This window comes from Colletotrichum paranaense (genome assembly GCF_030867605.1).
Source record: "Colletotrichum paranaense strain IMI 384185 chromosome Unknown Scaffold_2.1, whole genome shotgun sequence".
NCBI lineage: Eukaryota > Fungi > Ascomycota > Sordariomycetes > Glomerellales > Glomerellaceae > Colletotrichum > Colletotrichum paranaense.
In genome coordinates, this window is record NW_026848960.1 from 1,642,672 (window position 1) to 1,656,993 (window position 14,322).

A 14,322-nucleotide genomic window follows, 5' to 3' on the forward strand; every position below is an offset into this window, starting at 1 on the left:
AGGGGATAATCAAGAACCCGGCCATCCCCCGTTGACTGAAGATTGGAGCTTATTCAACTTCGCATGCATATTGGTCAATGACTTATCGCCGCTGATTGTGACGACAGCGTACATAATCCGTTGGAGTCCTGTAATGAGTTCCCCTCATTAATGCAGCTTTGTTTTTCTCGACCCAAGGTAAATACATGGCTAAAACAGGTACTAGTAGGCAGGACTTGACGCCGGAACCTCTCTTGAGATACCGTAGTTGGAGTAATCCCTCGGCATGCTCTGCCGATCTGGTACCATTCTGTTGCTGTCGCAACAATTCTTTGTTGTCGTTGGTGTCTCCTCAAGGATCAGATTATCATCCCAACAAGAGGACGGGTGTGATCCGTGCCTTATCAGAGTTGGCTCCTCTCGATCCCTCGCAAATACAAGTGATTGGCTGGTTCATGGCATTTAACAGCAATCAGCCGGTGCCGAACTCTCGTAATTCTCAATCATTGGCTATTGGCTTATCCACACCAGCTTGATGCATGTCATAATCTGCTGGTCGTTGTTGAGGTAGCAGACAAGAAAGGCAGAATTTATCCTCACACTCATCATTTGGTGCATCTGTAACCCTGTAGCAGTGTCAATTCGACAGTGCCGGGCGCAGCATGATTGCTGGGCGCGCAGAGATCAAGTCCATTTACCCCATCGTCAAGTCACCCATATGGTGGAGATTACCCCAGACTCAAGGGCCGACCCATATGAGATAAGTTCGTAATTACATATGATTGGCCCCATTCAAGAAAGTTACGGCCGCCGAGTCCACCATGGCCCCTTTACTTACCACCATGCCTCCCATGTGCTTTATCAAGAGAATGCCTATCTTGTCACATTGGAACTTGGAACATGTAGTCAAAGTCTGATATCACCGTTCCGGAATTACTTCTCGGCTTCATTTTCGTCATTGCTATCAATATCTATGTGGGCAGAAGATAGATAGAACCCATTGTCTCTCCTACATATTGCCCACCATTACTCCCTTCTCGCAACTCTTTGTTACACTCATTCTATGCCCCACGGACCACCCAGGCTTTTCCACAAATTTCTCTTTGAACATCGACCATGGGCTCTAACACGGTCGGAATGGCCCCGCCGCCGGGCTTCATCCCTGGAACGGTCCACTTGGTAGATCTTGAGGGTACGATGGCCTCACGGCACGCTGAGGGTAGTGGAAAAGACATCGTTCTGATTCCGACGCCATCAAATGACCCGGACGACCCTTTGAATTGGAGCCCTCGAAGAAAGTATCAGCTCCTAGCATGCATATGCGTGTAAGTCGACTCCATCTGGCAACTGATTTGCCCTCTTTAAAGCTAATCAGGTGACATTATTATGCAGTTACTGCCTCGCCGTTGGCATCGCATCAGCCGCGATCTACTCTGTCCTTGTGCCGATATCCACCGCGACCGGTCTGACCCTCGCAGACTTGAACTCCGGAACCGGCTACATGTTTCTGGCATTTGGTTGGGGCTGTCTGATATGGCAACCGCTTGCCCAGAAGTTTGGCAAACGTCCAGTGTACTTGTTTACTCTACTAGGAAGCATGGTCAGTTTTCACACAATATCAGCTGATGCTAGTCCTCGACCTGACAATAGGCAACCTAGGCCATCATGTTGTGGGCACCATATGCCACCACGGGCAGTAATTGGATTGCGAATAAAGTATTGCAGGGAGCTATCGGTGCGCCCATAGAATCTCTGTGCGAGATATCCATTGCCGATGTGGTATGTCAAGCGTGCATGTATCCTCCAGATAACTATATCAGTAGCATCCCTACCTTCTGTATCTCAACTAACCATACGAACAGTGGTTCACACACGAGAGAGGCACTTACATGGGCTTCTATGCCTTGTTCTTGGTGGGAAGTAACTTCCTTGCACCAGTCATTGCCGGATTCGTCAATGACGGCCAAGGTTGGGAATGGGTCTTGGTGAGACTCTGAATTTGGAAGTTGCACGCATTCGCTCCCGTGACTGACTTCGGGATGCAGTACTGGTGTGCTATCTTCTGCGGGGCTGGCTTCGTCATCTGTTTCTTCTTCATGGAAGAGACCAATTATCAACGCATGGACGTTTTGACGGCCGAACCCTATCAAGTGGACTACACACCATCAGCACTTGAGAAGGGGTCCAAAGATCCATCCGACTCAGATCGAGTAGCGCCTGTTCAGACGCCTCCCAGCCTCGTGCCGACTATGACAAAGAAGTCATACCTCGACAAGCTCAAAATGTTCAGAAAACAGGACATCAATCATCACGCTTCACTTGTAGAAATGGTGATCAGACCATTTCTCTACTTCCAATTTCCATCAATCGTGTTCGCAGGCTTCATGTATGGAGCTGTTGTTTGTTATTTCAATGTTCTGAATGGCACTGCATCGTTGATCTTATCGAGCTCGCCTTACAACTTCAGATCAAGCATTGTCGGATTGTCTTACATATCCTGTTTGATCGGCGTCGGCATTGGGTAAGCAACGTCTAGCTCTCTCTCTCTCTCTCTCTCTCTCTCTCTTTAGTATAAGTTCTAATGGGTTACTATAGAACAGTGTACTCAGGGCTTTTTGGCGACAAGTTCGTCATCTGGAAGGCACGTCGTAACAACGGAATAATGGAACCTGAGTTCCGTTTGTGGCTCTTCACAGCACTATTGATCTGCATCCCAGGTGCTCTTCTCCTCTGGGGCGTCGGGGCCGCGCACGAAGTCCACTGGTTTGGCTTGATTTTTGCAATGGGTGTCTTCGGTGCAGCTATCACTGCCGGCAGCCAGCTTTCGATCAGCTATTGCATCGACTGCTACAAGGAGTTGGGCGAAGATGCCATTGTCACCGTCATCCTGATCCGCAACACCATGTCTTTTGCTGTTTCCTATGGGTGAGTCGCCGTCATTCGTTCAATGTTGGAAAGAGGTGTATTTGGCTAACCGGTATCAGCATAACTCCTTGGGTCGAAAATATGGGGTACCAAAACGCGTTTTTAGTTGCTGCGTTTGCTGCTTTGGCGCAGATCTCATCGTACTTTGCCATGATCAAATGGGGTCGACAGATTCGTGCAGCGAGTGTCACCCGGTATTGGAAGTACTGCCAGAAAGAGTAGAAAAGTTTGAGAGCAGCAATTCTGATGCTCCGAAAGAGACTTGCGTTCAGATCCTTACTCATATGTATTCTTAAGTAATGAGAGGTAGATTTGGGTAGACCAAAATCCGACTTATACTACGTATGAGATCCAACCTGCTCCAAGCTGATACCTTACCTCGAAGAGCATAATCTGCACACTAGCGACTGCATGGCACCATAGTCGGACAAACTTTATGAAACGCGGTAATTGTGCATTCATCAATAAAGATGTTTTAGGAAATCGCAGTGATTTTCTAGTGCTCATGTATTTACTAGGCCCACTGGTCTCAACTGAAATCAGCAGCGCCTGCAGCTTAATAGGGGTGGGTACGTACCTAATACGAATACGAACCGCCTTTGCGCTCCAGGGCCATCAAGGAAAGCAGGGAGCTCGATGTGGACATCGCAATTACTAACATCTCGAAGGCTTGTAGGTCCAGCCGAATACGAATTCGAAAGGCTTCTTAGTTGCTGTCACTCAGTTTGCTAGACTTGGCTCCAAATCACCGACGGAGTTTTGGATGTTTGCCATTGCCTACTACACATGTATGAATTAAAAAGAATTATCGTCGTCTTTCCTGACCGAGCTATTGAAATGTCTACTCGACTTATGTTGTGTTGGCCCAGACGCAGTCCTTATCCTCTTCTTACTTGGAGATTTTGTTTATCATTCTACAGAATATTGACAAAACCTAGCCGCTGAAATGTCAGACTCTATTAAGGTCTTGGGCCTGTCGAGTTTGGCACCCATTGCCTTTTGTGGCCTCATCGGATTAGTGGCATCGATTCTGATTAATGCCTGCCGTCAGACGCTTTTCCACGCCAAGAGCGAACCGCCAGCTGTTTTCCATTGGATTCCTTACATTGGCAATGCTGTTTCCTATGGCATGGATCCTGTAGGGTTCTTCGTCAAGTACCGTGCGAAGGTATAGCCTACCAAAGACTCGCGCAGGAGCAACATGAGCTATAAGCTTTCATTTCGCTAACCTTTAGTCAGTACGGTGATGTCTTCACTTTCACCCTTTTTGGCAGGAAAATGACCTGCTATCTGGGAATCGAGGGCAACGACTTTATTCTCAATGGAAAGCTTCAGGACATCAACGCCGAGGAGATTTACGGACCGCTCACGATTCCCGTGTTCGGAAAAGATGTCATTTACGACTGCCCTAATTCCAAGCTCATGGAACAGAAGAAGTTTGTTAAGTTTGGACTTACACAAAAGGCTCTGGAATCTCATGTTCCGTTGATTGAGAAGGAAGTGGTGGATTATATCAAGATGAGCCCTGCATGGAAGGGGTCATCGGGTGTTGTTGATATCTCTGCCGCCATGTCTGAGATCACATTATTCACAGCAGCGCGCTCGTTGCAGGGAGAAGAGGTCAGGCAAAAGCTGACGGCTGAGTTCGCGGGCTTGTACCATGATCTTGACATGGTAGGTGCCCCGTATCCCCCCGTTGATATTTGGCTTCTCTAGATTCAAGTATGATACTAACAGCCTGGCCGCCTAGGGCTTCACCCCAGTCAACTTCCTCTTTCCTTGGCTACCTCTACCCCGAAACCGACGTCGCGATGCTGCCCACAACAAGATGCGAGACGTATACGAGGATATCATCATCCAACGTCGTAAGAACGGTCTCGAGTCCGACGACGAGTACGACATGCTCTGGAACCTCATGAACTCGAACTACAAGGATGGAACACCGGTGCCAGATAAAGAGGTTGCGTGCATGATGATCACGCTCCTCATGGGAGGTCAACACTCGTCATCTTCAGCCAGTGCATGGATCATGCATCGTTTAGCCGCACATCCCGACGTTGCAGAAGAGCTTTATCAAGAGCAGATACTGAATCTTGGCCATGGAGACGAAAGTCGACTCTCGCCAATGCAATATTGCGATCTAGACAAGCTGCCGCTTCTACACAATGTCGTGAAGGAGACGCTTCGCCTACATGGTTCCATCCACTCCATTCTCCGCAAGGTTATGAACCCTCTGGCCATTCCCGGAAGTCCTTACGTGGTCGGCACTGACAAAGTGCTGCTGGCCTCGCCAATGGTGACTGCCATAAGCGACGAATACTTCCCGGACGCAAAGTCCTGGAATCCTCATCGGTGGGATGAGCTACAGCCTAGCGAGAGCATCGTTGATGCCAATGATGTTGTAGACTACGGCTATGGCGCAGTTTCCAAGGGTACTAGGAGTCCTTACATCCCGTTCGGGGCAGGGCGACACCGCTGCATTGGCGAGAAATTTGCATACTTGAATCTAGGTGTTATTGTCGGCACTATCGTGCGCAACTTCAAACTGGGCACCATAGATGGAAGTACAGGCATCGTGCCGCCGACGGATCACACGTCCATGTTTGCGCGTCCAGTTCAACCTGGGCTCATCCGTTGGACCCGTCGGGAGTAGAAATATTGGCGCCGAATTAATGCAATTCTGAGACCCGAACATGATGTTCTCCCTTTGTCCCTCTCCATGAGGTGGAATAAAAGTGATTGTTCATACTTTCAATCGGGATTCTAAGCGCTATTACCTGGCTATTTTATGTTGAGCGGACTGGCTTATTGGAAATACTACATGCCTTACCCCAGCTAGCAAATTTGAGTTGATCAAGATCGAGGGTACGGTGTCTGGAGTCGGTTAACATAGCTACATGATGCTTGTTCTACATCCTAAATTCAGAAGATGTCTGCGGTAGAACGTTGAAGCTAATCATCGTGTCAAACTGAAGCTTTGAAGTTGGTTCTACGCAGTAAGCAAAAGACAACAAGCGCCAACACTTTATTGTTAAACCTTGTTACGAAGCGCAAGGGCCCATCCGAGCTGGAACATGTTCCTAAAAAGGCAACATCTGGATGATCATCCGAAGCTTTGCCGACTCAGCTCTCGAGCCCTGAAGCCGTTAATAATCACTGACACCCTCCATTTCAAGCCGTCAACTTACCCCAATGTCATAGTCAAGGGAGCTACTTACTTTTGCTCTTCGTTCACAGCGACCCCAACAGCACGAATCATGGCACCTCCCACTTCATCATCTGATTTCAATGGTGCAACAGAATCTGAACGGTTGCTTGGCACTAGAAGTGCAGATTCGAATATCGAGCCAACATCATCCATCAACGGACAAGACCGAGAAGCCATCGCATTGAAGCTTGCCGCGGCAGCTTACTCTTTCGTAGTCGCAGGCCTTTTCGTGGCTACAATTGGAGTGACGCTACCGCACCAGCAAACATATTACCAGCTCAACGAAATTCAAGTCTCTGCCATCTTTCTCGTTGGACCAGTCGGCTACTGCTTGGCATCTCTTCTCAACAGTCGCATCCATGAGAAACTCGGGCAACGCGGAATTGCTTTCATAGGTCCCGCATGCCATCTGGCCTACGCCGCAGTAGGCTCCTTCCATCCACGTTTTCCAGTATTCCTTCTGGGAGTCACTGTAGGTTCCTTCGGAGTTGGCATAGTCGATGGATCCTGGTGTGCTTGGGTTGCTGCACTGAATAACGCAAATACCCTATCGGGTCTTTTGCATGGCTCATTCTCGATTGGAGCTGCGACTTGCCCCTACCTAGCAGGGATTATGTTGTCTACGAATAATGGACAGTGGTATCAGTGGTTCTATGTGCTGGTAAGTTTCTGTGGAAGGAACCTGGACAAGGCTTGGAATCTTTCATGGTTGGCTACTAACACGCTTTCAGACTATTGCATCTGCTGTAGAAGTGGTCTTTCTGCCCCTGGCGTTCAGATACGAGACTGCAGCGAAGTACCATGAGAACAAGAAGAAGCAGGGAAACCCTGAAGATGGAGTAGATCAACGAGCCATCTTCCGATACAGCGCGACCTGGATATACGCCGCTTACCTTCTGGCATACGTGGGCACTGAGTGCACTGTTTCCGGCTGGGTTGTCACATTCATGCTCCGCGTCCGCCATACCAGCACTTATGCATCCAGTATTTGCTCTTCTGGCTTCTGGGCAGGCATGGCGATTGGACGACTAGCTTTGGGTGCAGTCACAGAGAAGTTGACCCCAAGACGGGCAGTCATCATCTACTTGGCACTTGCTCCCGCCATTGTGGTGCTTTTCATGATAGTGCAGGTTCTGTGGGTCTCGGTACTTTCGATGGCACTGCTCGGCTTCGTTATGGGCCCGCTATTCCCCTCTTGCATCGTCGAATTTGTTCATTACCTACCAAAAGAGCTTCATGTTGGTGCGGTATCGTTTGTTGCTTCCCTCGGCCAAGTCGGCGGCGCCATACTTCCATATATGCTCGGCGCTATCACCCAGGTGGCGGGGCTCCATGTGTTTCCTTACATGCTTCTTTCACAATTTGCTGTCATTCTTCTTCTGTGGCTCATATCATATAAGGTGGCAGGGAAGAAGATACTCCAAGAAGAGCCTGTGCGAATAAGACAAGACTAAATGGTACACATACACAGAGCTCTGTATGTTTGATAGCAAGGTGACTTGGACAACAAGGTGAAGGGGTTGAGTGGGGATCAGAGACGGGGTTCCTGGATACTGTCCACAGTGAACGACTCGCGAGAGACATTGCAAACATACCAGTACCGAACTACTAACGAGAATTACGTGCAACTATGAATTCAGCGTACAATCTTCGCAAGAATACTGAATCAAGGACAGAATAACAAGACTCCACGCTCTTCTACAACGTTATTCAAGAAAACGAAATTGGAGTTGAGCCTTCCTACAGTTCTGGTTAGGCCGATTGAGCCTCTTGCTCAAGTTAGCCGAGCAATAAGCAGTCGCATTAGAACAACTTACATGAAGTACCTTATCTAGAAGAATAAATCCTGATTGAATTTTAGCTTAATCTTAGTGTCCATAGTGCGCAAAGAGGACTAGGTCAAGGCGCCTTGCCTTCGGCTGATGCGCTGTGGAATCGTAAGACATGTTTTGTAAGTGCCTCCGAATATCAGCTATCTTGGGTGCATCATCTTCGATTGCAACCATGCCAAAGGAGACTACTTTGACAATCCTTGACACAGGTGCGTTTTCTTGTTACCCAATGTCGAAAGACTTACGTGCCCCTCTGTCCAGGGGATTGTTCCATATCTGTTGTCCCCAAGTCACAGATCAAGGTTCCAATGAAATCATACCGTTGAAACCGATTTGAGCAGTCAAGGCGCTAAAAAAAGGATTTATGATACACTCTATATGCGGAAGAGGAAAACGACACTGAAGACCATCAAACGTAAAATCAACCGGGAAAGAAGTTGTCTGGAAATTCCACCATCCAATCCAAATACCAAACCCAAAACCAGACCTATCCGGCACTCGAGTGCAGTTTCCCGTGTCCTGCACGTCCTGCCTCAAAGCACTAATCCCTGTTGTCGTTGATAGAAGTCTCCCAGGCCCTAGCTCCCTTCCTCGATCGGGTTCGTCCTCCAAGTCGGAATCTTCCGGTCTGAGCTGAATCTTCTTCTTCCTAAGGCCCGAAAAGTCGTCAGTCTCCTGACCCGTTGGTTCGTTTTCTTTCGCTACGCAATGCAATGGAAAATAATCTCTCAGAAAAGTCCAAAGGAAACGACGAACGCCAAGCTTTTGATGCTTTAGACGAAGCCCTGCTTCGCTCTGGCAATGTCGTCCCTGCTCCAGTCCCGGGTCAAAGGAATGTCGTCACGCACAAGATTGTTGTTGCCTTCGACATCGGTAGGGGTGAGTTCTACCTGCACGGCCTTGGGCATGTCGGCGCTCATGCTGAGCCAGCCTCCTGCGAGCATGGCGATTGTGACACCAAGGTATGTGCCGAAAATCAGAACAAGCTTCGTCGCGAAAGATCCCATGATGGGGTCGAGGCTGGAGATCTGGTTGAAGGCGTAGGTCGTGGTGTAAGCCAGGTGGATCAGCTGGAACGGCAAGCCGACGACAGCAGCGCGGATCATGAGCATCGCGGGGCGGCAGTTGGGGCTGGACGAAGATCGGATTTTCTTGTAGGTGGGCCACAGCCAGGCGCAGACGGCGAACATGACGAAGAGCTCCAAGCAGTTACCGATTTGGTTCAAGCTATTGTTGATAAGGCCGCCTTCGTGACTGGGGGATCCTCCGTAGGTTGCCATGCCGATACCCGCAGTGTTCATGAGATGGGTGACGCCCAAGATAATCTTTTCGGTCCATCGCTTCGGTGATCCGGGCAGGATGATGTTGCTATAGAACACACGTGAGTCAATCTTTCTTATCGACCCCAGGTATTGACGGATTCCCTTACGCCTCGTAAACAATGCCAATCAAGGTCAGTGACAAGCAAGCCAAACTACCGGCGCTAGTCATAATGTTGAACTGGTTTGGAAGCAATGGCTCGTCTCGTTTGATGACTTGGTAGATATCGGCAATGAATCTCATTCCGAAGTGAGAGACAAAGATAGGCCAGCATACCATGCCCTTCTTTCCGTGCTTCCAGGTGATCCATACTGCGGAAGGGAACATGAGGCCATAGAGAACTAGCTCCGCAATCGCCAAGTTGACGACCTCGCTAGAGACGGGGGGAAAGTTGTGTGCTGCAGCTTCGGCCATGTTGTAGGATTTCCGTTAACGGTAAGTTGGCGGGTCTTGATTGGTGCGTTCGGTATCGAATCCAAATCGGGGAATTGAGGATTGACTTTGCGTATACGCAATGATGTGATTTCAAGATTAGCAAGTTGCGCTCTTGAGTATCTAGTTCGATGAAGATGCTGTTTTTGTCAACTTGGCTCGAGATGATGTTGAATTGTCGGCTGATTTGATCATGATCTTGCGTCGTTGATGGACTATTAAAGTAAACCCCTATGTTGAGGCCGAGTCATTTGTCATGACGACGTTTTAGTCTAAAACAAGATCAGACTGCACAACACTGGCAGATCACTGCAACGATTGACAGCCAAATCATTCGTGTTTGGTGTATTGCACTGTTGCACAGCCGGTCGATGGAACTCTCCCACTCTGTACTGCGATACCGAGACCGAGACCGATTCAAACCCAAATTAACGCCCCTGCGCCGTTACGCAGCGCGGGTAACCCCGAGTGGAGCATTTGGCCTTTGACACAGGCGGGGATCCAATGAACGACTGCCGGCAGGCTCTATCCGGCCCTCAAGGCTAGGATGAACCTAGAACAGCCCAAGGATCTGCTATCTTGTGAATGCAAAAGATGGTGACTGAGTGCAACAAGGCGTTTCACTGCCAGTTGTCTGCTCGCACCTGTCTGCCTCGCCCCCAAGCCTTGCAACGATCTGCCCTATGGTGAACTAGCGGAGAATTTTATCTGAAGCCAAGCCACCCATCCAATCTACGTGAACCCGTCCGTCCAGTCGATGTCACCCATTCCGACAGAGAGTGGGGGACAACTGGGCATCAGATCGGCACTAGGGTTGTAAATACCGACAAAGACCAATCAAGGGGCCCTTGATAGCATGGAAAATCTGGCAAACTTTACCTCAAAACAGATTGGAAGCTCGGTTTCGAGAACCAGCGTGACCTTGGACATGGTCAATTGGTCCCAAGCTCCTACCAATGCTTCGCTTCCCCATCAGATGCGGCGCAACTAACCATAGCTGCGGAGGAAAAAGAATGCCTCAATTGTCCGTGACCCTCTTTTCTCCCGTCACGTCTTTCCGGACATATTGATATTTGATTGATTCTGGATCTGGAATTCTCCATCGGCACTTCTTTTCCGTCTCAGCTTTATTTCTCGCATTCTTGCCATCGATGGCGTTCGTGCTGTAACTACTCGGACTTATTGTATGAGCAATCGAGCAACTATGATGCCATCGTACACTTACACACAGAAGCAACTATAATTAAGCTGTCCAGATGTTTTCTAACGAGGCCACCTAACATTCCAGGGTTTGTGAGACTCGCTCTCGCCGTCCGGACTGTCGATGCTTGAGTAAGCACAGGCCAATCGTCCCGTGTTTGACGACTGAACTACTTAAGACAGCTGAACTTGAGGCACGTCTGGCCTAACTTGACTTTCACCTCGCTTTCGCGGTGCTTTGTGGGGAACCAGGATGCAGCTTGCGCTGCCACGCTGGGGGGACCACAGAAAACCACAATACGACATCAACACCACTACGAATTCAACAACTCTGCTCTGAGTGGCTGTATTGACAAATACTATAAAAAACTCTTTGGGCCGTTTATCCGATCTTCTCGACAATCATTCCGGGCTGAGTTGAGATGACTGTCATTTGAAACCCCAACGCGTCTCCATCCCAGGGCTCTTTCGACAACGCTGAGCTCTGCGAAACCGAATTGCAGCATGCACGATGATCGCGAGATTTTCGAGAGCGCCTTGCAATTCGACTCCGAGAAAGAGGACCTGTTGCGTCAGGACATTGCAGTCAGTAACTGTTCCATTGTGCACGAAATCGCACGAATCAGTATCATAAACTCTCAAAGTTGCTTGTCTTAGTCGTACCCGGGCTTGTGCTACCGATTCAGTGTCGAAATACAACTCAAGTCTGCAAGCTACAATGCAACGCCGAGGTGGGCAATGTTTGACTGTCGAATGCCGAAGAACAGATCAGGGCCGAAAGAAGCAAGTCTGGTTTGGATGGCAGATTGTGCAAGTTCAGCCACCTGAACTTTCTAGAGCGCTTCAAGACACCCCTGCGCTGCCCAGCCCTTGGTATTAATGACGAACGTCCTTGATCGACTAGCTAGCCGTCGTCTACGTCACATTGAGCTAGTTTTGAGAGGTTGTTTTGGGTCCTGAGGAAGCAGACTTAGCGCTTGGTGTAGGCGATATGCCGCATGGTGCAGCCGCCCTAGGTTGCATGCAGACGCAGCCAAGTTCCGGCATCAAATACGACTACCGCAACAAACTTGGAAGTTGGGGAGTCGATATCATCGATCGTTCACCCAAGAGCTCTCCCACATGTTCATCGAAAACTGAAATGACTCTTACCTCCCCTTTCTGGGACATTATGTTACCCTCCGAGTTACCGTCTCGAGGTCACAGCGGCTCGAACGACCTTTCAACCCCTCATAGTCGTTTGACACGTTTCTGCCAAGATTTGTTCCTCCCGTTGATGCAGAAAGATTCAACTTGATGCCTCGGGTGACAGATCTTTGGCATGTGTTTATCTCTTGGTTTGACCAATCCTATGCAGGAGTTGAACCGAATAGAGCAGGTCGACGTGGGATCTGAAGCATTCAATCTTGTCAATGTTTTCATCTTCACTGTTAACATAGCTTTGTCCAGAGTACCTGCTAGTCTCCATCGCGAAACGTCCACGAAGCCCTCACGAAGCCCTAACCATCTGGAGTGCTGACAGGCGACATCTAGCCACCGATTCGCTCGTTGCCAGAAACAGCAAGGAACATGAAAGCTCTTCCATGGCTCAAATCTCATGCCTCTCATTCGCTCATGCAGAAGTTGCACTCTTAAAATGACAGATAAACACGTAAATCAAGGCCAGCCAGCTGCAGCGATGTTGCACATCTGTCCCCCAAACCATCTGAACGAGAATTGCACACAAGCACAAAGGGCATCAGGAATCTGTGGGACGACATCGACTATGCTGCTGAGAGTAACATCCCTTGACTAGACACCGAGGTTATCCATGATGCCTCTGCATCATGAGTCTCGGCAACACACATCTGCCAACCTCTTGCCAGTCACTTTGTCTTAGGAACCATTTTACTTGGCATTTGGCATATATCTGCCGAACCTCCACTGAGCTTCTTTATTGGGAAGCTGGTCGTCTATCTTGCAGCAATTGGGCTTGTTCTGCGCCGTGTTGAATATCGAACGCAATGGTTCCTAACTCCATACGCCTCCATGATGCAATTGCCTGTGTATCTTGCGGCCTAGGGTTCTTAATGGAGCAACGACACCCAGTACATACCAATGCTACTGTTACCACACTTGAAACAATTCTTTATCAAGTGATCGGAGTTCAAAACCTGTTTTGAACAAGACATATGGTTCGAACCCCAGATGGAAGAACAGAAATACCTTCCCTCCCGACATAGGACATAGCATCTACCCTTTCCAAATGGGGTTTCGCAGATGTGTGGCTTCAGGCCCATGGTCACGTACTAAAGCTTCTGCAGTATTGGAGTCATAGAAAGATACAATCTTAAGGGACGCATCTTTTTCTGAATGGTAAATCATTGGCGTAAATCGCAGTATCATATGTGCCAAGACGACCTAGGCACGATGCCATCGAAGCCAGCACGCTACCCCTCAATTCATGCACCACGCGTATCTTGAAATATTTTAGGCCGCATCATTAATCTTATTATATCGTATGTTTTCACGTCTCCGACCCGTTGAGGTTGCAGCGACTGCTGCGCTGCTGTGCTTAATTACCTCAACTCCAACTGGCCAGAGAGTTGTCGCCAAGTGCAGCTCCGTGTAAACCATCGGCCATTCATCTAATCAATAGCACACGTGTGTCCAGTCATCAGAGCGCTCAGACCTCGGGAGCTTCGAAGATTCCTGAGGGGGCCAGCAAGTCCAGCCGCTCTCTAAGCTACCGGCGTATGAGATTCAAGGCGGGAAGACGGGACAGGAGAAGGCAACCTCGTGTCCGGAGTTAGTCGTCGGACATGACTGGAGGCACGCATAATCTCGGCGAGTCATAGATTACCATTGCCAAGGAAGTGAGCTAATCTAGTAAAGGTTGTTTTTGTTGTCCTAGATATCTACAGATAGCGTCGATGACATCGCAGCCTCTCGAGTCTCGACCAAAGACCTCTGGGTGTCTCGGCAAACTAGACTGGAGAGCTCATCTCTATTCTGTCCGCAGCGCACGAGTCTGCCTTGGCCACCTGGTAATAGGCTCTCCATGGTCCTTCATTATTGATTGGTGACTGACTAATTCCCCGATCTAGTTGTGGGCCTTGTACCATCCATGGCTGCAGTCATTTCCCCTCCCACGCGTTGTTAATGATGACAGAGTAGCTTCACTCAGCCATCCTATCTAATTTTGATTTCATTTTCGTATTCCACGCAGACTGGAACGAAGCATTATCTCAGTGTATACTTACATTATATGACGATCGAACTGCATCGGAATGATGGGATGCGATCAGCGGTCTGTCTACTTTGACGACGAGAAACCACCTATGAAGAGTCACCACATGATGATTCAGAATGAATAAGTCAGTTCAAGTAAACTACAGGTATGTATCATCTTCTGAAAGGGAGCTGCTCTGACATGTCTGAAAGTCA

At 48.9% G+C, this 14,322-nt stretch overlaps 4 protein-coding genes across 4 annotated transcripts; 3 read left to right on the top strand and 1 right to left on the bottom strand.

Moving 5' to 3' along the window:
* Positions 1-1,095: 1,095 nt before the first annotated feature.
* Positions 1,096-3,126, top strand: CPAR01_02436 (uncharacterized protein; the record flags this gene model as incomplete). The annotated part of the gene is made up of 7 exons (XM_060486724.1): positions 1,096-1,304; positions 1,372-1,579; positions 1,639-1,758; positions 1,842-1,964; positions 2,025-2,500; positions 2,575-2,904; positions 2,964-3,126. The coding sequence occupies 7 exons, from the start codon at positions 1,096-1,098 to the stop codon at positions 3,124-3,126; spliced, it is 1,629 nt and encodes a 542-aa protein (XP_060354052.1).
* A 724-nt stretch (positions 3,127-3,850) lies between these two features.
* Positions 3,851-5,557, top strand: CPAR01_02437 (14-alpha sterol demethylase Cyp51A; the record flags this gene model as incomplete). Its single annotated transcript, XM_060486725.1, has 3 exons — positions 3,851-4,072; positions 4,144-4,578; positions 4,655-5,557. 3 exons carry the CDS (start codon positions 3,851-3,853, stop codon positions 5,555-5,557), a joined length of 1,560 nt encoding a protein of 519 aa, XP_060354053.1.
* A 604-nt stretch (positions 5,558-6,161) lies between these two features.
* Positions 6,162-7,566, top strand: CPAR01_02438 (MFS transporter; the record flags this gene model as incomplete). The annotated part of the gene is made up of 2 exons (XM_060486726.1): positions 6,162-6,773; positions 6,844-7,566. The coding sequence occupies 2 exons, from the start codon at positions 6,162-6,164 to the stop codon at positions 7,564-7,566; spliced, it is 1,335 nt and encodes a 444-aa protein (XP_060354054.1).
* Positions 7,567-8,717: 1,151 nt separating this feature from the next.
* On the bottom strand, positions 8,718-9,678 carry CPAR01_02439 (uncharacterized protein; the record flags this gene model as incomplete). Its single annotated transcript, XM_060486727.1, has 2 exons — positions 8,718-9,312; positions 9,374-9,678. The coding sequence occupies 2 exons, from the start codon at positions 9,676-9,678 to the stop codon at positions 8,718-8,720; spliced, it is 900 nt and encodes a 299-aa protein (XP_060354055.1).
* Between the last annotated feature and the right edge of the window lie 4,644 nt (positions 9,679-14,322).